At 32.6% G+C, this 26,581-nt stretch overlaps 1 protein-coding gene across 6 annotated transcripts in view; it reads right to left on the bottom strand.

The window, feature by feature from the left end:
- Positions 1-26,581, bottom strand: part of LOC129798653 (phosphofurin acidic cluster sorting protein 2) — a 77,697-nt gene that overhangs the window by 14,867 nt on the left and 36,249 nt on the right. For 3 of the 6 annotated variants that reach the window (XM_055841912.1, XM_055841913.1, XM_055841914.1), the window contains exons 2-5: positions 6,339-6,838; positions 3,920-4,182; positions 3,525-3,650; positions 257-518 (exon numbers count right to left, since the gene is read on the bottom strand). In XM_055841912.1, coding sequence (XP_055697887.1) covers positions 257-518; positions 3,525-3,650; positions 3,920-4,182; positions 6,339-6,838 — 1,151 coding nt within the window. The remainder of the gene's footprint in view (positions 1-256; positions 519-3,524; positions 3,651-3,919; positions 4,183-6,338; positions 6,839-26,581) is intronic. The other 3 variants (XM_055841915.1, XM_055841916.1, XM_055841917.1) reach the window with 1 other exon arrangement.

Raw genomic sequence — 26,581 nt, 5'->3', positions numbered from 1 at the left:
ATTAATCCTCAATCCGTTTTATAAATAATTTAAATTTCTTTCCAACTCTGTTTTTCTTTCTAGTAACACAATTAAATTGTGAAATTGTATTATGCTTGCGTAAGGAGGAATAAAAACGAGCACGTGTCATCTAATATACTTGGGGAAATTACTTGGTAATTTTGTGTGGGGGCACAAGAAGGTAAAAAGGGAAAGCCCAGAGGAAGACACCTTTTTTCTTTGATAAAGAACAAAAACACAAAACAAATGAACTTACCCATCAAATTTTCATGAAGCATTGTTCTCGAATTTGTGAAAAACGGTCTGAGGGATGGTTTTGGTGTTGATCCCACAGACACGGTATCCATGTCGGGGCCAGATTCATCACCCTCACCACACGACAGTGACTCCAGTTCCTGATACAGTGCATCCAGTACACGTTCTCCACGTCCTGAATGCCGTGACACTCCACCATCCAATTCTTCAGGAACTTTAAAGCGCTTCAGAAGAGCCACAATTTTCTGCTTAAAGTTCCGCTGCTGCAAGAATTTTTTTTGTGCAGAGAAAGTTGCTGTGAGAGATTTTCTTTATGCATTTTGCAATGACGAAATAAGATCTTTTTGAAACACTAAACAAATGTTGAATTTTAAAATGAAAAGAAATTCAAAAGTCGATGCAACATTTGCAGAATTATTTCATAAAATATATTCTGGAATGGTTCTTCAAAGAAAATTTCTATTTGACCTCATTCTAGTTATTTAATGAAAAGGCAAGTTTGGAGTGTGAGGTTATGTTAGACATAACCTCAATTTCCGATCATTTGAATGCCGAAAACACAAAAATTGATAAATAAATTAAGAGATATAAAATTTATAACCTCTTGATGTTAGAATTGTTAATAACTTTCAGAATATTTTAAAGAAGTTCTTTTTTTTTAGAAAATGAGAAAATAATGAGCAATGACCTAACCTCCAAACATGTTTTTTTTTATAATTCCCAGAACATCTATAGATCTATAGACAGCGAAAAGACCCCAGTTCGATCCCGGGTGGAGACAGGATTTTTTCCGGTCTCTACTTGGGTTAAAATTGTGGTTGGGAATCACTTGTTCTGATTGTCGCTCTCTGTGCATAAACACAATTCTTGGGATTACGTACCAAGCGAACAGAATTCTGTTCAATCACTTTCAAAATCTATAGATCTGATTTGGTAAAAGAGATTTTGTAATTAAATAAAAAAATCCTCCTTCTAGGTTATGTTATATTTCACAAGATTATTAACATAACCTTTAAAAAATAAGTCTACTATTTCAATCTGAATTCTCACCCAAGAAATATATTTTAATGAATTTTCAGGTTTTCGAATGAACAACTTTACAACAAAAATTTCACCCGGACTGCAAAGTTCAGTGGATAATTGCTGTCTTAATTTTTTTAGGTTATGTTAGGTTAGAGCATCATTCTTTTATTCTGTCAAGGTTAAGGTAATTTCTTAAACGTTTTCTTAATAAAAATTTAATTTACTGTATTCAATCATAAGGTAACTAATTGGGCCTTTGAGGTTATGTTCTGCCTAACCTAAAAACAAAACTTTTTTTGGGCTACAAATTAAGCAATTTGAGTGGTTCGAGTTCCCCGCAAGTTCCTGGAAAAATGTATGGGTACCCTGAAAAACTACATGGGTACCCCGGGATCTGTGGAAAATTATATGGGTTCTCTGTGAGTTCCTTGAAAAATGTATGACTTCCCCGGGGTCCCCAAGAGTTCCCTGAAAAATGTATAAGTTTCCCGGGTTGCCTGAAAACTGTATAGATTCCCCGGATTCCCTAAGAAACTAAATATATGGGTTCATTGGGATCCGTGAAAGACTATGGTAAATTAAGCTAATTCAAAACCTGCTCAAAATGGAAATTTTTAGCTACTCCAAATGGAAACGTCACTGTTTTCACGATAAATACAGTACTAAATTATATTAAAATATTTTCTATACCACAGTTTCATTATTTAGTTAATTTTGCTCTAAATAAAGCGAAAATTCATTCATATTTATATATTTTAATTTGTTAATTTCTCAGAAAAATTGAAAGTGTATCTTTTCAAAATCGAATTTTTCATCGATCGACCATATTTTCCAATGAAAAACCCAATGAAGTGACTGTTGTTTATTCGTTTTGTTTAAGATTTATGTCATATTTCTTGCTAATTTTAGTTAAATTAAGTGCTAATCTTCATGAACAAAAAGGGTTTTTCTGAAGTGTCTGCAAATGCTTCAATAGGAAACCCCGGAAATATTTTTTTTTTTTGGACAGATTTTCTTTTTATTTTAGATGAGAAGGAAGAAAAACCAGGAATAAGAACAAATCCTGCACTCAGGAGCAACTCAAAAAGGTTTTGGAAGCCTTTCGTCGCGATTTCACTTATACTGTTTGTCTCCAATTAGAAATTCTCCTTGTCTCCATTTAGATTAATATGTTTCCAATAGAAGTATTTTACGCTCGCGTATTTTTCTCGTGTTTAAGAAGTTTTTAAATTATATCTAAAGAATTTTCACTAAACAGTAACATTCTAGAAGAGTCAAGGAGCAAATTTATGTAATTCTCTTCAGAAAAAATATGAACTTAATGTCTTGAATCTTCTGTCAAAGTTAAAGCGTCTGGAAATGGTTTTGAATTAGGACATTTACCCTATATATGGGTTCTCCGGATTCTCCGGGAGTTCCCTGGAAAATTATATGGGTATCCCAAGTTCCCTGAAAAATTATATGAGTTCCCCGGGGCCCTTGACAACATACATGGGCCCCCCGAGTTCTCTGGAAAAAAAAAAACATGGGCCCCTCAGGTTCCCTGTGAATTTCCTGACAAAATGTATAAGACACCCGAGTTTCCTGTGGGTTCCCCGGTTTCTATGTGCGTTCCCTAGCCAAACTGGCTAGTTCCCCGAAATGAATTATCCCTTGGCATGTACTTGGCAATATAGAGACAAAAAAATATTCTGGATATAAGTATTAAAATTTTTAACACAAACATCCTTGACATTTGAGATTAAAAGAGAATATTCAGTTAAGAAAAAGTCGCATTTATGGGTGATTTCGTATTTTAACACCTTGATATATTTTCTCCAATTTTTGAGGTTAGGGCAAAAATAACCTCAAATTTTAAAATACCTGTCAATCAAACATTCATTGAGCTGATCGTAACCGATTTTTTAAAGGATCCTCATTCTAACTTAACCCCTTTTCATTAATTTCTTTAAGTTCGATCTCTGATTTATTTTATAAAATAAACCTCAAAGTTGCATCTTGCTGTAAAATAAAATATTTCCAAAAAAAAGAAATGGTGAAATATTGAGTGGAAAGTTGCATTATTAGTGCGAAATTGAATATTTTCTTTTCATTAATTTTTTTTTGCTGCAATAATTTAGAACATCATTCATTTTTTTTTTTTTTTGATAAACCAAAGGTTTTCACAAGTGGTCACCACATTTGTGTTGTGAAAACATCACAGAAAATATTAACCATATAATTTACATTTAACTAATGGAAATCACCATTAAAATCTTCTCTGTGGGATCCGGAAAGCTGCCAGTCTGCTCAAAATGCGGTGCTTTCACGGCAGACGGCCGAAAAAAGTCCATCCGGGCATATTTTTGGAGTTTTTCATTTAAAAATAATTTCTTAAAATACACAAAAAAATAGAAAGAAAAGAAAGAGAAATAAAACAAAGGCATAACTCAGGAGATAATTTGATAAAATTACGATAAGCTTTTTTTTATTGCAAATTGTTATTCTTCCAACTCCAATTCTGATGTTCTTTTTTTTAAATTTATTTTTCGAGAAAAGCTTCTTTTTTTATTCTTGCGCAAATAAGCATAGAGAGATAGACACAAAGAGAGATAGATTGTGGGGTTAAAAAAAAATATGGCAATTCTCATGAATAACTTACTCGACTCATTTTGGCACGATTTCCTTTATCCTTGCCAAGATTTTCAAATTCACTGTCACTATCACCGGGATTTTGACCTATGGGTGCATCTTCAGTTTCAGCATCATTTTCCGATCTCTCCAATTTTCTGTAATTGCTTCCCCTCTTGGCATATCCGCGCTTCGCGTCGTATCCGCTGAGAACCCCATCTCCCGGATCGTCATTCTCCTCACCTGAACTGAATTCACCCTCCTCATCCTCGTCTGAGTATTCATTCACACGATCTGGTGGGAAAAAAATAGGCAAGAAACAGCCAATTATGGCACTCTCTCATGAAGAAAATTGGCAGAAGAGAAGCAGCGCTTTTATGAAATGACAGCCTGAAAAAAATCTCCAATGGAGCTACTACATTAAAGACCTTTGAAAATTTCATAATTAAAGAACACCGACATAAAAATTAATATGCTCAATATCTTTACTGAATCTCTTATCCGATTTTGTTTATACTAATTTGTGCTAATATTTGTGTTATTTTTTAGAACATGTCTGAAATTTAATACAAGTCTGTAATAACACGTTTTTATCAATAATACAACTCAGGCTTATAAAAATGCACTATTACGCACTTTGCACATTTTAATTGTCATTATTCGTTTCTAAGTATCAATTTAAATCTGTACTAAAAATTAAGAAAAAAAAACTATAACGATAATTTTTACACCATGAGCAAATACAAATCGCGTACTTGATAAAAAATGTGATAGAACGATTATGAACATAAAATATTGTAATTTATACAATATTTTATGGAATGGAATTTTGTACTAAAAAGTAAAGGAGCTACAACGATAATTCTAGCAACTTAAATTAGGTTTAGAGCGAATAGAAACCTCGCGATTGATAAAGGAAAGTTATTAAACGATTAAGAATATAAAATACAGTACTCTGCACATTTTTTTCTGAAATAGAACTCTGTACTAAAAAGAAAAGGGACTATAAGGATAATTTTTTGCAACATGATTGAGGTCTAGAACAAATAGAAATCACATGCTTGATAAAAAAAAAAGTAATTTAACGTTAAAAATATAAAATATTGTATTCTCTACATTATAAAGCATTGTATTCTGTACTAAAAAGAAAGGGAACTATAATAACGATTTTAACAACACAAATAAGGTTTAGATCAAATAGACATCGCAAACTTGATTTTAAAAAAAATTAAATGATTAAGAATATAAAATCTTGTACTAATTTTTTAATAAGCTAAAAACCCCTAACTTTTAGTACGAAATATCAGGAAAACTCAAAGTTAATAAATAAATGACAATAGAAAGAAATTTTAAGTAAATAATAATTAATCTTGACATATTGCATAACAATTAATACTTAATTATTAAGTAGACGTCACTTGTACTAAATTGAGCACGTGTTCTAAAAAATTAGTCCAGCTTATAAAGAGATATGTGAGACAAGAAATGTCTTCTTGAAAATAGAATGAAAGATTGAAAAAAAATAATTTCTAAAATTTTAGTACTAAAACGGAATATAGCTTCAGTAGAAAAAGATTATCAAAAATGTATTTTTTTTATTTGAGTGCTCGATTTGCGTTTTGTAAATTTTCTTAACAAAATAAAATGAATAAGGAATTAGAATAACGATTTTAACAACACAAATGAGGTTTAGAACAAACAGAAATCGTGAACTTTATAAAAAAAAAAGTAATTAAACGATTAAGAATATAAAATCTTGTACTCATTTTTTGGTCAGTTAAAAAAAAACCTAACTTTTATTATGAAATATCAGGAAAATTCAAAGTAAATAAATGAATGACAATAGAAAGAAAATTCAAGTAAATAATAATAATTTTGACGCATTGCATAACAAATAATACTTAATTATTAAGTAGGTGTTACTTGTACTAAATTTAGCACATGTTCTAAAAAATTAGTCCAGCTTATAAAGAGAAATGTGAGACAAGAAATGTCTTCTTGAAGATAGAATGGAAGATTAAAAAAAAATAATTTCTAAAATTTTAGTACTAAAATGAAGAAATACAGCTTCAGTAGAAAAAGATTATCAAAAATGTAAACTTTTTTTTATTTAAATGCTCAATTTTTTTAATGAATTTTTGTAACAAAATAATATTAATAAAGGCGTCTGTAAAATGTTAAAGTATCGCGCATGATTTCATAAAATTTTAGTACATATTCACTGAAATAGTGCCTCTAGTATTTGTTTAATAAAATTATCTTTACTAGAGAATTGTTAAACTTCTTAAGACCTTTCTAATAAGGCACAAATAATTAAAATCGTTTCAGTAGAACCTGATTTACGACAATTTCTTTATAAATAATACAACAAAAATTAATTATTTCGTATTAATGCAATCATTCCATAAAAACGTTGCAAAAATTCTATTTAAAATCGTTTTAGTACTCACCCGTCAGCAGTACACTATTATTATTCTTATTGTCATGATCAACAGGAATGGAAGAAACCCGCTCAGCCCTGAGCGTCGCAAGAGTAACACCCGGTCGGCTGCCCTTTCCCGTAGCACTCAATTCCACCGTCATGTCCATGGATTTCTGCAGGACAGCATCCATGCGGATCATGCCTTCGGCTAGGGTCTTGTAGCCCAAAATTGTGCGTGTCTTGTACTTCTTCCGGCGTTGGAGCAAAATCAACAAACGATTGCCGTCACGCTTGATAAAATGCGGATACTGAAGACTAAAATTCAAGTCTAACTCCGTCTCCAGAAGGGGCGGACTATTGAGGACAGCACCGCTGGCATTTGCCGTCAGAACTGACTGTGGCACGGGAATCTCATGAGATCTCAGTGTCCTCTTTGAGCTTTGCATCTTCACAGCAAGAGACACGGAGGACAAATCCACCGGAAGCGGTGACAGAAGTGACAAGCGTGTTATTGTCAGGGAGCATAATCTACAGAGAAAGAGCAGAAACATTTCGTTTTAGTCTGTTTTCTTTTTTATAATACAACTTTGAGAAGTTGGGGAAGTGTACGCGATTGTCAGATATTTTGTGGACTTTTGGTATTTTATTTGGGAAAAAAAAATTCTTATAAAGGGGAACATCAAAAGATAAAGAATTTCCACAGAATGTTTTCAATTATTTTTGGGTTCCCTTTAAATTTATTAAGTGTGAAAGTTGATAAATATTTACACATAACGACTTGGTTAAATAAGAAAAATTTATAATATTTGTTATGAATTTTTTTTGTTAAGTACAGTTCACGATTGCTCCAAAATAATTTGCATAATATTAATAAACATTATCCATGTTCTTAAATAATAGCTTAGTCCAAGTGTACAAAATAAGTCCTTAACAAGTCCTTATTTGTGCGAAAGTAGTGACATCTGGTGCTAAAAATAGAAACTGGGAATAGTGAATGCGATGAACACATCCCCATAGCAAAATTCCGCGGAAATTCCAGTGGAAAACTAGCGTCCAAATTGCAATAATCCGCGGAATTTGACGCTAAAATTCCATGGAATTTGGAGTCGGAAATTCCATTGGAATCATAGTTCTCCATGGAATTTCAAATACGATCCACTGGAATTCCAGAGTTAAATTCCGCGGAGCTCCGTGGAACATTTATATGAAAAATCAAACGTGAATCGTCCGCGGGATAATTGGATAAATCCTATTTAAAATTCCACTATCTTTCCACAGGCTTTCCATGGTTTTTCCCTAGGATGATTAACTAACCGATGGAGCATTTTAATTCAGAAATGGTATATTTTTCTTAAATTCTTTATGATTTTTAAGTCTTATATCCCACAAAAATAAATATAACAAGAAATGGTAGGCACAGAGAATATTTTTTTACTGATACAAATAGAAAATTTCATATAGGTTTTAGGAACAGTTATCCTCGTGCAATAATTAAAAATTTTGAGCCAATAACATAACATTAGATACTCTTTCATTTGGTAAAAGTTTTAAAATGATTGCATTTGGTTTTATACCAAAACTAAAAAATCACTTAAGAAAAAATATAGCATACTTTTCTACGGAAAATGATGAGAATGCTCCGCCCTGGTTTTTCCACTATTTTTCTCGAATGTTTAGCAAATAAAATGGGGTTGTGACAACATGTATAATTTCCCCATTGCAAACTTCCACGGAAATTCCATTGGAAATTTAGCGTCAAATTCCGCTCATTCCATGGAATTTGGACGCTAAATCCGCAGTCTTCCATGGAATTTTTCCTAGGAGAGGCCATGGAACGAGGCCATGGAAAATGGCCATTCCATGGAAAATTTGAACAACATACAATGGAAATCCAACATCAATTTCCATGGAAGTCTATGGAAGGTTTGTATGGAAAATTAAACGTGAAACGTCCGCGGATTCCACTGGAAATTTCCACAGAATATTCCAGAAGTTTTCCTATGGATTTTCCATGAATTTTACCGCAACACGCCCCCTTTTTTGTATAGAAATTCCTGCTTATTTCCTGGGGAAAATCCAAGGAGTAATTCCACGGAAAATTCCACTACCTTTCCATACAGTTATCTTAGAACATTCCACACGTTTGTTTCTGCGCTTTACCGCTAGAAAAAGTTTGTGGCGCTACAAAATAGATGAATTTTTTTGCTCGCAAATTTTTATGCAAAGATCTTAGTGATTTCTGTGTTACCCATAATTTTTTTTTAATTATGCGACGCTGCGTTTTGTGTAGAAGTAGATAATAGTGAAGTGATAACATTAAAAAGACTGTGAACCTAAAATATATGTGTTTTTATTTCATGGAATGTATTTTTTAGGAAAATATTTTTTTTTTGTACGATAGTTTTTTCTTGTCTAAAGTGTAAATTCATTATCGCTCCATCCAATTGAAAAATCCATGTTCCATCCACGGAAATTTCTTGTGAAATATTCCACACAAAAAAATCCATGGGAATTTCCTTGGAAATATACCATGGAGAATTCCCGTGGAATTTAACAAGGAAAAATACTGGAAAATTCAGAGGAATTTTTCCTTGTGATTCCTTATTCCGATTTCTTTTGCTATGGGGTTGTTTCCAAACGTTCTCTCAAACATTTTTAGTCACAGCTGTGACAATTACAGTCGAATTCCTCAAATTTGAACTCCTCAAATTTGAACGACGGTTGAATTCAAAATGCAAAATATGAGGTTATGTAAAAGAAATTTTGCATGGAATCTGAAATAGAACTATTTTTCTCTGGTGTTTCCTGAATATTATCGTATTATATTAATTTCTTTAATAAATTCCACCTATCTACGAACAAATTCAATTGATAGATTTCTCTAAAGTTATTTTCCTTAATTTAGGAAAGTGAATTTTACATGAATTCCATTACGTTTTTGAAAATATTCTTCAAATTTGAGGAGTGAGAAATGTCATCTACACCCCCCAAATGTTCAAATTTGAGGAACTCTACTGTATAATAAAATTAATTATGCGACACTGCGTTTCATGTAGATAATAGTGAACTGATTACATTAAATAGGTTGCCAACCTAAAATAAGACTCTTTTTATGTCATTTAATGTGTATTTAAGGAAAATATATTTTTTTATAAAACAGTTTTTTATTAAAAGTGGTAATTCGCTATCGCGGGTTTAGTAAAACACATTAAAATCCTCGTGATATTAGCTATTTCTTTAATATACAGAAGTAAAAGCATGAGGTGCATGTGACAACTGCATTTTTTCTCTGTTTTATTTAGGTGGAAAAATCCACATAAATCCACGAACATTTCCATGGAAGTATTCCACAGAAAAATCCTGTGTAAATCCATGAAATTTTCCCTTTTTCTATTATGGAAAATTCCTATGAAATTTTTCAAGGAAAACTGCTGGAAGAATCCGAGGAATTTTTCTCTTGTTATTCCTATTCCTCTTTCTTTTGCTATGCGGCAAGCTTCCTGTAACACATTTTGTCCCAAATGCAGGGATAAAGGAGTCTGCGGTAATACGACCGTTAAATGGGCCCTTTAAGGACGAGAAGGTCAAAAATCGAGGATCAGAAAAAATCATTTTTTCTAACTTTTTAGAGCGAAATACAGCTTTATAAGGCCGTAGGAAAAATTTCATTTTTGGGTCACGGGTGACCCAATTGTCCTTAAAGGGTTAACCGTTGTCAAGAACGTCGTACGCCCTATCAAATATCTTTATTCATTTTCAGCTTTGGCAAGGTCTAACATCTGGGATTTTTGCCAAATATTCGTGTTGTTCAAATTAAATTTTTCCATAATAGCCAGATATGCAACATTTAACAATTTATGAGTTTAACCAGAAGGAAAATTCCATAGAGAGCTAATCTAGTTAATTGCTAATTTTTTGGCATATCCTTCCACAATGTTAACTTTACGAATTTGTTTGGCATCATACCAAGAACCCTTCCCCTACTTTTTTTGTTTTAAACAACAAATTTCTTTTGCTCTAAATGTACTAGTGCAGAACAAGACCTTACAAACAATGTCTCTCGGTCTCAATGCCACCTGAAAAGAGTTTCATGTCGTCATTTACCACAGTTGACTGTCTCTATAAAGTGCATGTGTCTTCCGAGCAAAGGCAGAGAATCATGAGATTGCAGGCAAAAAATAAAAAATAAAATAAAATAAACGTCACCCAAGAGAATGGCTTTGGTAATCAACAAACCATGACCTGACCACAGCTAGAAGACACAACAATTAAAATATATAAAAGTTGTATATTTTCTTCAATGTCATCCCATTTATTATCCATCCACCTACACAACTCCCTCTCTCTCAGTGTTCTATCCCTCACCCAGACTCTTGTATCTCTGGCTAATACCAGCTTAATACTCATGAGGAAAAATTCCATCCAATAAAACCCAGCACTGGGAAACATGCATCCACACTCCATGGTATATAAGTCTAAATTTATCACACTCTCAAATCCATGTGAGATAATTATTTACACGGTGAAATAATCCACCGTGTGTCATCTGCAAAATTTCTCATTATTCACCACATGAGCATTCCATTTATACAGTTCACTAATTATTTAGGCAATCTCAAATACTCAAATCCTAAAAAGAAAAATGCCTTTTCCAACAACTCTTCTCTAATATGCGGTAAAAGTTTTAGCGGGAAAACTTTTCTGATGTGTGCTATTTCTGCTAGTTCCAAGAACCTCCCCACATACATAAAGTCAAAACCACCCTCAAGTTTCTGCATCAAAATAATCCAAACATTAAATGCTATTGGGAAAAAGTTACATTGAACTGTCAAAGGTTCATCACCAAAGAAAAAAAAAGAACATCTCATATAGTTGCAAAAATAAACAAATTTTCGTTTAAATATTTGGATAACCGAGAGTCACGTGTATCGAGAGTGCTTTTATTTGTTTGTGCACATCTTTCAGTAAGCAACATATAGGGACTTATTGCTTGGCATGTTTATCTCTGTACCAAAGTGATCGATTTTCCCCATTTAATATATTATCCACACTATATATAGGAAAAGTTTGACATAACAAACTTGATTGGACTTGAGTGATCAAATTTCCTGCTAAATTATTCACCTGAAATTATCTCGCACCCCAAAACTGATACCATCGAAACTTTCCCACAATTATTTCATTTCAAACAATACTAAATACTTTTTGTGGGAATCTTATTGAATTTTATGGAAACAATATAATTTGTATAACATTGGTAAAACATTTATTACTGCGATATCTCTTATCGTGTTTGCATAAAAGGTAGCTAGATAAAAAAAAATATGTTTTTACTACAATTTAGTGTTTATGTATAGAACAAAAGGAGGGACAAGGTGGCCCATACTTCGCAAAATGCTTGAAGTAGCGACTTCAAATTTGATTTTACTTCATTTTGGACGACAAGTTGTTAGCTCTCGTTTGAACAAAGCTGATTATTCTTCAATGTCTTCTCTCCTAGAGCAAAATAACCACTATTCTCTAGACTAGGGTAAGGTTTGAAATTTCGGACAATGCAGAATTCCGGACAAACCAATTTAAAATCCTGACAACTAACTTAAACTGGATAAAAATTATATAAATATCCCTAAATGTAAATTAAGAATGGCATGATTCCTCCATTTTTATTAGATTATCAATATCCGAACTAAAAAATTGGTTTGTCCGGAATTCCGCGTTGTCCGGAATTGCAAATTTGATAGGGTTACCACTTTTACTAAACTTAGTCTTATATTAATTAACTAAACTAAATTAACTAATTAGATTAACTAAACTTATTGTTATTTTTCCAAATCGTGGTGAAATCGGTAAGAGTGGTCGGCTTTTAGGCGGTGTAACCTCCGGCTCGACTGTCACAGATGTGAGTTCGAGCCCCGATTGGTGCAAATGATTGAAGTGTATGAATGGACATTTTTCACGAAACACTGTAATCTGAATAACAAATTTGTAAACTGAACAATGTACAAAATGGCAATAAAAGCCCAGTACATCAAAATAAATAAATAATACTTTTTCCAAATATTGCTTCTTGTGGAAATGAAAAATTAGCTATTTTTTTGAATTTTACTTTTCTTTTTAACCAATTTTGAAAGCATTAATTTATTCAAGTAAAATATTTTGAATATTTCTTCTTACCAAATATGCTAAGACTCATGGAAATTTCATAAAACAAAATCTTTATTTCGGGTATAATAAAATATCTACTGACTATTCAATTACTCTTTTTGAATAAATAAAAATTGTTTGAATGTACTTAGGGGAAAGCGCACTACCTTCGCACGACTCAAGCTTCGAACAACTATTTTTTTAATATGTTTTTTTTTATTAATTCGACCAAGTATAGTACAACATTTTCGTCACTAAGCAAATGCCTCAAATTTCATGAAAAGAACCATGGATCAAATCCATTAAGAACATGGAAAAAATGAGTTTTCCGAAGCTTCAGTCGTCCGAAGGTAGCGAGCTTTCCCCTAGTACTTCCCTATTCACAATATTTATATGAATTTTAGGCATAGCGGTTAGTGGTAATATTCCGAATTTACTGTTACCATTCGCCATTATGTTACCATTCGCCATAATTAACTTAAAGTTCCCGTTTTTAGTTATGCTATTTCCTTGTTTAAGGCAGGATCTACGTCATATTTTCGATATTTTACTGCTCGAACTCAAAGAGAGAGCAGTTATATAATCGACTTTTTTTTCAACTTTGCACTGTTCTGGAGCTTAAACGGTAAGAGATATCGACTTCCGGTCTTCGGTGACCTTTCCTCAAATGACATTATCTCGTACCCAACCTCTTTATTTTTCCCCCCTCCCCTTTCATACGTTTCCTATCCCTGAAAAATAGGTAAAAAATAAGGTTTTTCCAATTTTGCAAAAAATTGGCCCAAGCTTTTTCAATGATTTTTGGATATGTCTTAGAGCTAGTCCTGGCGAACATTTCGTCCAAACATATCTATGACCGGAAAATTCGCCATTTTGAATTATTGAAGGTCAAAGTTCAATCACTTTGGGGGATCCGTTTTTTAACCGATTTTGTTAAATTTGGATTTTTTGGAAAGATATTGAAATTTTGAACCCGACTGCATCGGTCATAATCGGTAATGAACCGGTTAAATACCGATTTTTGAATAATTTTACATCCCATATTATTAACATTCCCGAAAAACAAAGGTTTTCCAATTTTGCAAAAAATTGGCCCTGACGATTTCCTTTATTTTTGGATATGTTATGGAGGTAGTACAGCTGAACATTTCGTCCTTAGACACCTATCACCGGAAAATTCGCCATCTTGAATTATTCAAGGTTGAAGCTTAATTTTCACCCGATTTGTTCAATTAATTAATTAAAAGATTAATGATTTTTTGAAGCCCTCTTCTTGAATAATTTTCAACTTCAAGATGGTTTTGTGGTGATTTATAGTCAAATTTAATTCGACAATAATTTTCTATACATCAGAATGCTTGCGAAAAGGTATATAAGGCAGAGCTCTTTCTCGGGAGTTCGAGCAGCTCGCAAAGCCTCGGACGCTTTGCCACCTCTTTTTTAAATGTTTTTGTTTTCAACAAGATAAAAAAAATAGTTCAAGCTCTTAAGAAAATAAGAAAACAACATTTAAACTATATTTTTTGAAATTTTTATTCAAAAATTTTACAAATTCAGCCGTTCACTTGATTTTCCCAAATCTTTTTTAAAAGCTTGAATTAAATATTTGTTTTAATATGTTGAAAAAAAGAGAAAATACGTTGTTTTTTTTATAGTCTTCGAAACCCATTTAACCCCCTTCATTCCACTATTTCGTTTTTAGTTCCCCCTTAAACCTATGATATTTCATTGCTTAAATACTTTTTAATTGCCAAGAAACAATATATAGTTATTATTCTTTAAGAATGAGTGAAAAATTATGCAGCTTTGTCGTTTTTACAAGAATTTTTTAGTTTTTAAATATACTAATTTAAGCGAAATGTGTCGCTAGAAAGCTGACGAGACACGTTAACCCTTTAGAATACCTAATCAGTTGAAGTTTATAAAATATTCTCCCTATGTGATACGTTAAAAGAGCAAGATTCAAATAAAATTTTGCTCCTAGGGAATTTTATAAGTATTCTTGGCATAAGAATTAGGAATAGGGTAGTAATCTTATGCGGGCTTCAGACCTAAGGCTTAGTTGCATGGCTTAACTTTTTTAAATTCTTATAAATTAAGATTTTTTGGAAATTTTTGATTTAGGATTGGATATTAAAGATAAATAATTAATTAGATTTTGAAAAAAACTAATGAAATTGCTTGTTATTAATGATTCTGAGCCCTTCGGAAATTGTTCTAATCCTCTAAGTCTGAATACCGCCTTACTGATAAACTGATTGTGGCTTCTAAGTCAGAAAGGGGTCTTTTATTATCAACAGAGAAAATTCTTTGAAAAACCAAGAGTTTGAAAAAGGAAAAGCCCAACCTTGTTTCTCATGATGTCTAGAAAAGACAGCAAAAAATTATGAAAAAAAAACATTATTTATGCCCAGCGCACAATAACTTTTGTTTGTAAACATTTTTTATTAATTTTCTATAAGTGTGAGAGAGATAACTAGATCTCACTCACTTTCATCAAAATCTCAAAAACATGTTTACAAAACAAAAGTTACTGTGCGCTCGGCATTAAACATTATTTTCTCCCTAAGTCACAAATAGTAGTCATTCCACCACATCAACTTTGTTTATGTTTATCAGTTCCCAAATGGCTTATGCCCAACGCACAATAACTTTTGTTTTGTAAACATGTTTTTGACATTTCAATGAGAGTGAATGAAACCGAGATTTAGTCATCTTGCTCTCTCTCATATGAAATTTTGAAAACATGTTTACGAACAAAATTTATTGTGCGTTGGGCATTAGTGTTGATAACCAAACTGCAAAGTACAATGATAGGGAAGCTTCTTCATAGATTGTAGAAGATAAGGGCACAAGACGCAGTAAGATAATTTTAAATTTTGAAGAGAAAAGATCCCTTCAAAACCCTAAGTCGCTATCTCTAACCGTTTGTCCTTTGAAGTAAACAAACAGATCAAATGTGTTATAACGTTGTTCTCTCTTGCCCTAGTTCGAGCAATAAAAAAGTTCTAATCTATTTATAGTAAAACAACTTTGTGAACTTTCCAACTTTATATGTGACATTCTGTACTAACATTTATAAAGTTCTAAATTAAAGAATAAAGACGTAATATTATGTAAATCAACTCATTCGTGCTAAATTGATTTATTTTCCCAATAAAATCACGACTCCTTCCATCAGCTACTATCTACAAAAATCACAAATTTCATGCAGTGTCAGGAGGTGTGCTTTAAAATGATAATACACCATCATCAATTTTATATTATGTCAATGTTGTAAATGATTTATCATTCATTTCGCTGCAAACTTTCTCGTGAAAGTGAAGCATGGTCAAGTTTCAGGAGACGATATATTGCAAATTATAGAGACTGAGGTTTTAGCACAAGTGTTGGCAACGATATTAGTTTAAAATTAGCAAAAACTTCATATTCATGTTAATAATTGGAAGGCATGGGAAGAAGCAATCAACAAGAGTCAAAAGTGAAACGATGAGGAAAAATTTTTCGACTTTGCCGGACATTAATTTCGTGACCCTCTTTCACTTTTCGTGCCATAATGATTGGCGTGACATTGATTATTTCAATGGCATTCAGTCCTCACGCGACCATCAGGAGGTGCATTTTTGCCTTTAGCACATATAATCATTAAACTTCCAGTTTATTTAATTCCTCATGCGTCCACTCTTTAAACTTCCTTTTAACTTTCTTTCAAATACACTTGTGCAAATTTTTATTATTGCACCAGGTGTGTACTATGTTACTCATACGTCGTATTTCATAAAGGTACTTTTTTTTAAATTTCACTTTACATGATTTTACTGTTACTTTTCAGACAGTAATTTAAACAATAACAGATAAAATCAAAAACATAAACAATACGATATGATACTAAAACCTCAACAAAGATTTTACGTGAAATTAAACTTGTACGGCCAAACCGTTTCTATAATAGAAAATTATCTATTATTAGTCCCATAGTATTATGAAAAATTAATATACGTCTGTTTTAAACCAAGTTCTACATTGTACTAAAATATACTACAGCATTTTTCTCAAGAAACATATTTGTTAAACATTAAAAGAGGATAGAAAGAATCTCAGCTAAAAAAGAAAATGTAGCAATAATGTATAGAATCATTCCTATGGAGTTCTTAAATAATATCACAGTAACTAAAACTAAAATCAATCTCAATACATTTATAACACTTAAAACTTATTCGGGCGATTATTATCAAATCTATTTAAAATAGTTCTTATATTCTTAAAACATTATACTCATAATAAATTTATTAGTAGTGAGAATATAAGTCAATATTTACGTGGATAAGTTGCGGCAATTATTTCATAATGCTTTCATACAATTATATTTGCTTGTGTTAATTAAATGAAATCATTATCCCAACTAATATTGGTCACTAATTCCTTTTAGTTCTCACAACCAATGTAAATAGATGGGCCTATATTTTCATAAAGTTATGACTACTTTTCCAATAGTAAAGAGTGGTTTTTATTTTAGTAATGCGTTGAAGCTCTTTCGAATTTTAAGCAACTAATAAGAAATATGCATCACAATGAATGCTATATAGTAACCACAACTAATATGATACAGTTATTACAGCCAATCGGATGGGTATCAACCCCATTTATTTAGTAATTGGAACTAATATGTTATAGTACCCATTACGATTTTGATTTAGTTGTGATAACTAAATGAAAAGGATACTTTAACTAACTGTGGTCAACTATTTCATTTAGTTACCCAAACTAAATATATAGTTGGGTCTATATTTACTATATTTTATAGTTCTAATAACTGCATATGAGCTTGTACGAACTAATTTTTTCTAAGAGTGATTTTTACCAGTGAATGTTTCCAATCAATCAGTAAAAAGGTTGTTGTAATTTGTTCAGAAGAAGGTTTAAAAATTTAGTATATTAATGTACTAATTTATTTAAATCCGCTAAATATCTTACATTATTGTATTAGAGATCTTACGTGTTCTAAAATATATCTTTTTGAAATACTGCAGACTTTATTTTAGAACATGATAATTCAATGCACCGTTAAAAGAGTCTTGGGCTAAGTCTGAGCTTATCTCCATTCGATTCTATTACGCAAACTTTAAGAACATAAATGATGGTGCTACCTATTCCAATGAAAAATGAAAAGGGGAAATCTTTCTCCTGAATATTGATTTTAGTACATGACTACTCTCATGAGTTTCTGCGCTATCAACTTCTCTTTTTATTGGTTTCTGACTCGAATGATTTCCCCAGTCCTTGCTGTGTTCTAAAACTACCAAACAGCCGTGGAATAAACCAATAGGAAGTATAGTAGATTGCACAGAAGCACATGAGAACAGTAATGTACTAAAAAACAATGTTAACTTTTTCAATGGAATAGCACCATCATTTATGTTATTAAAGTTTAGTGTCACAGTATCGAATTCTGACGAGCTATGACTCAGCCCAAGACCATTGTGACAGTGGACTGGTTATCATGTTCTAAAATAAAACCAACAATATTTTAAACTCAAGATGATAACAAACAACGGTTCGATGACTTTTCTAAAATGTAAGATCTTGAACTGATTATTCTAAATGATTACTTTCAGGTCTAAAAATATTATAACAAAGGTGTACTAATTTTTTTTAGTACACTACAATTTTGTTCTGAACAAACAACCTTAACCTTTCCGCTATAAGCCAGTTTTTAATATAAAATTGCAGCTCTAGTCTTTAAATGTTTTAAAATAAATACACAAAGGATTTCACAGCATTCTAAAATCAATATATGTCCGGAAATTATATTGTTTCTCAGCAATTTTTCGCTTTTAAAAATGCATTAGTAAGTACTTGGAGCATTTAATCTCAAAGATCGGGGAAACCTGTGGATGAATCATCAAGCACATGTCTTCATTCCAATTTTTTTTTTGTCTAAGCCAGTGATTTCACAGAGAACACATTTTAGTGTCTGTCAGTGGTATTTGCCCACCGCTAGACGATCGTTCAATTATCATCATTACGTTTTTCGGTGAATTACTCTTTTTTTATATTATATTATTTTTACACTGACTCACGAATAATTTCACACGATTGCGTCGAACAATGATCCCCTCTGATGTCTTTCCAATGTACACACACCCAGAGACTACCTCAACGCCAATGTTAAACAATAAAGTCAATGTTGGAAATTCTTTCGTCCATTGTGAATGAATTTGTAGCGTAATATGAATGAATCAGTCATAGAAAACTATTTGTTTTACGCAAAATATATATACGCTATAGACAATAGAGTCACATTCCATCGTAATAACCATTGGGTCACAATGTATAACATCAAATTGATTCTCAATCAATTGACGTCACTTCACACAAGACTCTTCAGCTCCACCATACATCAAACATCAGCCACGACAGTGCTCTTGAAACATAACGCAATCTCAACTATAACATAAAACGAAAATAGAAAGTTTCACAAGTACGACTTAAGAGTTATATTCCAATAAAAGAAAATTATATTCTGACTTGTTATCAGTTTTGTAGATTTTTTTTTAACGAAAGTTATTGCTTTTCTTTTCCTTTTCCGCACACACGAAAGTGATTGGTTTGGCATGCAAAAATAATATATAACAATTTGGTGAATGTTATGTATTGCTTATTTTTATATAGTATATATGTATCTAAGTATATAGAAATTAATTAAAATTCTTTATTATCGTATTTCGCAGAAAATATATCACTGCCTGTGTTGTTCATTTGCATATGATTTACAATAACACAAAGTCATATCAAAGGAAAACACTCTTTTTGGACTGATTTTATTTTCATAAAAAAATCGATGGTTTTTTGTAAACATAAAGAATTATGAATAAGCAAAGAAAATCACGATATTTTTTGGTGAGAATACAATGCCTTTATATATCAAGAATTTGTTTTTCATTAATTTGCTTAGTAGAATTAAAATTAATAAATGAGAGGCTCAAGCAAATTCAAAAAAAGAAACAAATATTAGATGTGATTCCTTCTAACCACATTTATTGTATATTCCTCAGATTTTATCAAAGTGCTCCTCAGATCGAGCTGAAAATCACATTATGCCCAGGAATAAACAATCTAAAATCACTCAATTTGCGTATGATGTGTAATACCATGGTAAGGAATGGGTTAAATAACTCTACTAGTGCGTACAACAATTTCTATGCTACTATTATTTTTTTTTTTTTTTGAAAAACGGGTTCTAAACCGGTTAAAAATCGCATTTTGTAGTTTATCTCGAAATCTAAGTAGGGTAAGTGTGCCAAATTTCGGCATAGTTGCATATAAGCACCGAAATCCTACACTGAGAGAAATCCGAAAAAGTTATAATAACATTCCGGAAATGTTAATTTTACCTTGCAGTATTGATCCAAAATCGGTGTAAATATTAGCCTTTTTAGGTGTATTAGGGATTAAAGTTACCCCTATTCATGTTAATTTTACCCTTAAAAAGGTGTAAAATTAACATTAAAAAATGTTGATATATTTTAACACCTAAAAAGTGTTAAAGTTATGAGGAAAAAAAGTTAATCGTACCCTCTTTTTTTTCAGTGTAAGTTTGAAATGCAATATTTTTAATTCATATTAATATTTTTTTGTTACTTCCTTTTCGGGAATGTTGTGTGAAACCTTGTAAACTAGTTTATCATCTTTGTTTTCTTTAAATCACTTCCTAACATATTGAAAAATTAATAATAATATGGACATTGCTTTGGTTAGTATTCCGACCACTTTGAGTGAAATACCGGCCATCTTTTTTCTGACCACCTTTTGTGACGCAACGGATAGAAAATTTCAAAACGTCAAACGGAACGAGTTTAATATTTAGTTTAATACGTTTATATGACCCACAAGTCCAGAGACCTTCCGTGTAATTTGTCCTGAAGACCTAAAGAGTAGCATCTCAAATTTACGCGCAGGTTCCCGTAGCAATTTGCCCTTCCTGAACTCTTCCAAGGCCTTTCCATATCATCTTTTTCATAGAAGCGATGGTTTTTTCTCTGGACATTGTAGAACTCAGAAATTGAAAAAAAAACACAAAATCATGTCCATAGCCGAAATTACACTCAAAGCGATTTTGAACATTTTATGTTTATGTTGTAGTCCAGAATATTCAAACCAATTTAAAAAAAAATAGAACATTGGTCGACTAGTTTTTGAGATATTGCAGTTTAAAGATTTCATTTTTAAGAAGATTTGTTAATAGTGTCAGGCGGGAAATAAGCGGGGGAAGCGATATCGGATAGGCTCTTCCTCTTCTCTCTCTCTCTCTCTCTCTCTCTCTCTCTCTCTCTCTCTCTCTCTCTCTCTCTCTCTCTCTCTCTCTCTCTTTTGTTTTTTTTTTTTTTTATTATTTTATTTATCTTATAATATTTATAATATCTTATAATACTTATAATATTTATCAATATTAAAAGATTTTGTAAGATAAGGTAACGCAGGTCGCGAATTTTTATGAGAATTTTCACGGGTCGTGAATGCTTTTGCAAATTTTCGCGGGGCGCGAATTATTTCGCGGATTTTGCGGGGCGCGAATGTTTTCGCAGATTTTCGCAGGGTGCGAAATTTTTCGAGAATTTTTACGCGGATATTCGCGGGGTGCAAATTTTTAAACTGATCTTCGGGGTGCGCGAATTTTTTCGCGGTTTTGCACGGGGCGCGAATTTTTGCGGGCCGCGATTTTTTCGCGGATTTCGCGGGGCGCGAATTATTTTGCCAGATTTTTACGAGGCACAAATTTTTTCGCAGATTTTCGCAGGGCGCGAATTTGCTCGCAAATTTTCGCCGGCGCGATTTCATAGATTTTAGTGGTGTTTCAGAGATAATCGACTTTAAAGTTTGTCAGATACTTTTATGCACTTCTCATCCAAATTTAATCATTTTCAACTGAAATTTTTCACATCTCAAACCTAAAGCATGCTCTAAATGGATGTAAAGTTTGAAGCCTCTATCTCTGATAGTTTCCGAGATAATCGACTTTAAAGATTTTCAGACACTTTTATGCATCTCTCATCCAATGTTCCTCATTAATAACGATAATAAGTTACATACAGTTTAAGAATTATCAAACGAAATTTGCATTATTTATGTATAAAAATCGTTCGAGTTTGAAGGAATGAAGGAATCGCACCTCTATAAGCTGATCTAGGCTTATTATCACTGGCTTATGGAAATTGGGGGGTCGCCACCGTCACAATTTTTCGAACCCAAAACTCTTTCGTTACTGGGTAGATTACGTGGCGCTACTGTCAGTTTCAATGGCGAAATTGATAACAGTTGCGGCGAATATGGAAACAGTTTCAGCGAAGACAAGAACATTTTCGGCGAATATAGGAACAGTTTCAGCGAAGACAGGAACATTTTCGGCGAATATGGAAACAGTTTTAGAGAAGACAGCAACATTTCCGGCGAATATGGAAACAGTTGTGGCAAAAATGTAAGCAATTAAGCAAAATACAAACATATTGCACTTCATAAGGATTCTTAGCGCAAAAAAGGGCGGAATAGTGCAATTTCTTATGTGAAGAAACAAAAGAACTTAATAAGAAATTTCTTTGAACTTTGCGTGGTATTTTCAAACTCTCTGCCAATTTTGAGGATTAAAGAATCAAAAGAACTTGGTATCCCAGATACAATAAAATGCGCCTTAAGATAAAAGCACCATGATTTATTGCACTTCTTCTACTATTCCATGTTCCAAAGTTATATTGTGAAGAAATGCGTGGGATTCTTATAAATCTCTTGTCTGTGCATTTTGTGATATATATAAGTTTCAATGGTTGAATAAATGTGAAGTGAATAAGAAGGGGATCTCATAAACTTTTGACCATCGGGCAGAAGGACAACAGTAACCTTCATTCTTTCTTGATTTTTCCTTTTTCCTCCTCGAAGCATCCCTCTTTGTCATTTCCATTTACGATTTATCTCCCAATTCACAATATAGAGAGGCTTATTCCAAAAACTTTTCCAAGTGCTCGCTTTAATTTGTCATCTCTATAACAATTTTCCCATTCTTCATTTTTCCATTCTAAATCACAACAATGGAAGTTTTATTGTATATGAGAGTATAATTTAGGGTGACTAATTTCCACTTGATATTCATAAAATAAAATTTCTTCCCACTTCTACCCGCCTATGACACAAATTATAGTCTTCAAGCAGCTCCAAGATGAGACCAAGTATATATTACTCAGCGTTAGAAGCTGAAGAAGTAAAAAAAAAAACCTTGATGAAAATTACTTTGCATTTATCCAAATTATGAAATTTCCATTTCTCTTTTCCTCCTTGTTTTCGTTCAAAGCTATATATGTAGCATGAATATATTCTTTTGCTTCCCGTTCATTCTCATTTCATCTTCTATACTTTCCATAGCACAATTTTGCCAATGTGGTTTTGACAATAAATATATTAAACTTCGAAGGAGCAAAAAAATAAGAACATAAACCTCATTTTTTATGTTAGCTTAGTCATCTCCGGAAACGAAAAAAAAACACCTCAAATTTACAATTTCAAGTGATGCAAGAAAAGAGCTCAAACACAGAATATTGATGGGATCTCATCTAAAAATGGTTATTTTTTTTTCTTGCAAAAAACAATTTACCCACATACGGTGGCAGTATTTTACGATCCCATCACTTGTAGACCTCTAAAACACCGCACAAAGAAAGTTATACAATTTTTCCATTTTATATAGAATCGTATTTCTCTTACAACGTACAATTATTGGTTATAATTGCAGGTTTTTGTGCAAAACTGGTTCTTGGTTTTCATTAATATAAAGTGAAACATACACCATTGGGAATATTGTGTTTTGCGTTCAAAGTCTTCAACAATTTTACGTACATTATTAAACCTAAGACAAATATGGGAGAAAAGTAGTCAATGGCGATTTCTAATCTTTTATCGTTTTTGTTTAAGTCCATTCAATATACTCTAATTGTTCCAATGAACTCCACAGTGTTAATCGTAAAGTTGCCTCGAGCTACTATAGCAATCCTATAACCTACAAGTTATAATTTCATATCAAAGCCTCAAATAATGTAGCAATAATGAGAACAACATATCATGCTAAATTGGTAACATTGTCTCGGAATAAACACTATATATACACAAGAAGAGTATTCCACTATTTTAAGCTAAAGATATATAAACAATTATTCCTTACAATACAATTCTTCATGCGGAACCAACATTACATTCATATACGCAATTCATTATGACGATCTTGAACTTATTAGATAATTTCTCATTATTATTCCCACTAACTTATTGATACAAAAGTATAATTGCTATATAAACGCTTGAGAAATTTTGGGGGAAAACACAGAAAATTGTCTAAACAAATAACTTCACAGACTTTATTTCCGTATGGTTAGTATCAATTGGAAATTTTGCCATTTTTATGAACAATGATTTTCATACCAAATCGTTGAGATGGACGAAAGCAGGGCAATTTGGACCAAAAGTTGTTTGACTCTTTATTCTCGAATTATTAAATCATCTTGGTTAACCTTCGGATTATGAAGTTTAACATCATACGTCAGTCTTCACTTGTAACTGGTTTTGCAATTAAGCGACTAAACTAAACTATCTTTAAACTATTAAAGCTATAGAAGATCATTAGACAGCATTAAAATTATAGTGAGTGGTCTAGGTACAAGAGGTTGTAGGGGAGAACGGGGCAGAACATTTATGCGTTTAGAAAATATATATTGTTGTAACGCGAAGTTCTCGCAGAACCTCTCCAAAGATGCTACCTGAAATTCCCCGGTGTAAAGGCAAGGAAAAGGGAAGAAAGTAAGCTATTTGCGCTTAAGAATAAAATTCATGTGAACAACTGATATATCAGAGTGACAATGAGACGCATTGGAGGTGAAAGGCAATGGTCATATTGAGTATTCTGTGGCGCAGCAACTGCTGACGCTATCAATAACTTTCAGTAGGGGAAAGTACTCTCCCTTCGAATGTTCATGCCTTCGAGTAAAGTGAATTTTCTTTTATTTTTCCTAAGAGACTTACACATTTTTATAAATATTAGTTGGCTTATCATCAGTTGTTGATAATTCCGTGATAATTTGGTATAAATCTCTTATGAAAAACAAAAGAAATTCACATTATTCGAAGGCATGAACGTTCGAAGGGAGAGCACTTTCCCCTATTGCTCTGTTTTTCTTCCCAAATGCAAAGATTGGGGTGTTCAAGGATGACTGATCAGCTTCGCTAATCCCGCCACTTTGAAGCCACGTGGGCACAGGTATTGCATTCGGAAACGTATCTGTATTGCACTAGGACTTGGTGGACAGATCTACGCCTCCCAAAAATTATTCTATTCCCGGACGAACGAGTAGCGTAAAGACAGGTATCTTGTACGACTTCTATTCGGCTCGTTCAGACCCCTCTTCATTGAGTCTCTTTCGACGCTCTGTAGAAAATTCTTCGAATCTTTCGTCAAGGACTGCTTATAGACACCGCCCCATCATCATGACCTTTGTGGCTGCCGTACAGTTTGACCTACTATGGATTGAGACCCCACCTCTAATAAACGGAGAACACTGCTGTCCTAGCCCTACGGAAGATGATTCTGCGCCCGATAGAAAAGTGGATATTGCCCGAAAACTTCACTGTTTTTTCTCTAGGACAATTGCACCAACCCCTTCCACGAGCTCCTATTCCAAATTTGTGTATAATAAATGCTAGAGTTTGCAATGAGACCCCTAAGCGGTCTTCAAACTAGAGGAGCCCAGTTCTCTTAGGTTCAAAACCGTATATAACAACCAATTTTATTTGTTTTTGCAGAATTTAATACCTAGAGCACAATAACTTTTGTTTGTAAACATGTTTTCAAAATTTCCTATGAGAGTGAATGAAGTGCAGATCTAGTAATCTTGCTCTCTCTCATAGAAAATTTTGAAAACATGTTTACAAACAAAAGTTATTGTGTGCTGGGCATTATAGATGATTCGCCCTTAATAATCTTAATTAAAATTAAATCAGTTAAGCGATATGGCTGCCTTAGGTCTGTAGCGCGTATAAACCTTGTAACTGATACTGACTCAGTCCCTGGTCCTGGTCTCTTCCTTCCTCTCTGAAGGTCAAAAAGAGGCCTATTCAGAATATTTTAAAGACAATCTATTAATATCTACAAACAGTAACTAACGTTGCATTTCAAAACCAAATTATGGAATTTATGGAACAATTTAATATCATGTATTTTTGATCCATTCATGATTTTCCTAAGATGGAAACGTTAAGGTTCTGTAAAAAATTCATTTTATTTTTTTTAGATCGTCATTTCCTTAAGAAATGACGATCTAGGATGGAAATTCATAAATGGATCGTAATTACATGGTACTAAATTGTTCCACAAATTCCATAATTTGTGGAATAATTTCCCAAAGAGGTGATTGAGCGAGAGTTTACTTCTTTTGCAAAATTTGACAGAAAACATACTTCTTGACACACTGATCTACGAATAGGCATCGTTCGCACACAGTGAATCTTCAAACGATGCGAATTTTCTCTTTGGTTCCAAGAAGATAGATCGTCATTTCTTAAGGGCTCTACACATTGGAAGCAATTTTCTTCAAAAAATGCATTTTTGACAGAACCTTGACGTTTCCACCTACAGCACAGCAGGCAATGTTTTTCAAAAAAGCAATATTTGACTAAAATTTCTCTCAATGTGTAGAGGCCTTTAGCCATAAGTTAGATAATTCTCATGAGACAAGATGAGAAATGGTAAACTAGCTCCTGGCAAACAAAGAGAAAATTTGCATCGTTTAAAGGTTCATTGCGTGCGAACCATGCCTACATTCCCCTACGGTTTTCGGGATTTTGGTGGTTTCAGTACGTTTGTGAGCTATGAACTTTTACCACTTTTACAGAGAGAATAAAATTACAAAAGGATACATTAAAGTACCCTTCTTTCCCCTATGCAGATTTACAATGAAAGCTTTCAATATTTCATGCAAAATTTTCCTAAATGACTATTAAATTGGCACTGTCAGAATATTTCTTTGTGCCCGTTTGGCATCTGATTCACAGACAAAACGAACAAATCATAAAATATTGATATACCGACATCTTGAA

Source organism: Phlebotomus papatasi, chromosome 1, assembly GCF_024763615.1.
Source record: "Phlebotomus papatasi isolate M1 chromosome 1, Ppap_2.1, whole genome shotgun sequence".
NCBI classification, from domain to species: domain Eukaryota; kingdom Metazoa; phylum Arthropoda; class Insecta; order Diptera; family Psychodidae; genus Phlebotomus; species Phlebotomus papatasi.
The sequence above is the reverse complement of the archived record's forward strand: the minus strand, read 5'-3'. Positions and strand labels throughout refer to the sequence as shown.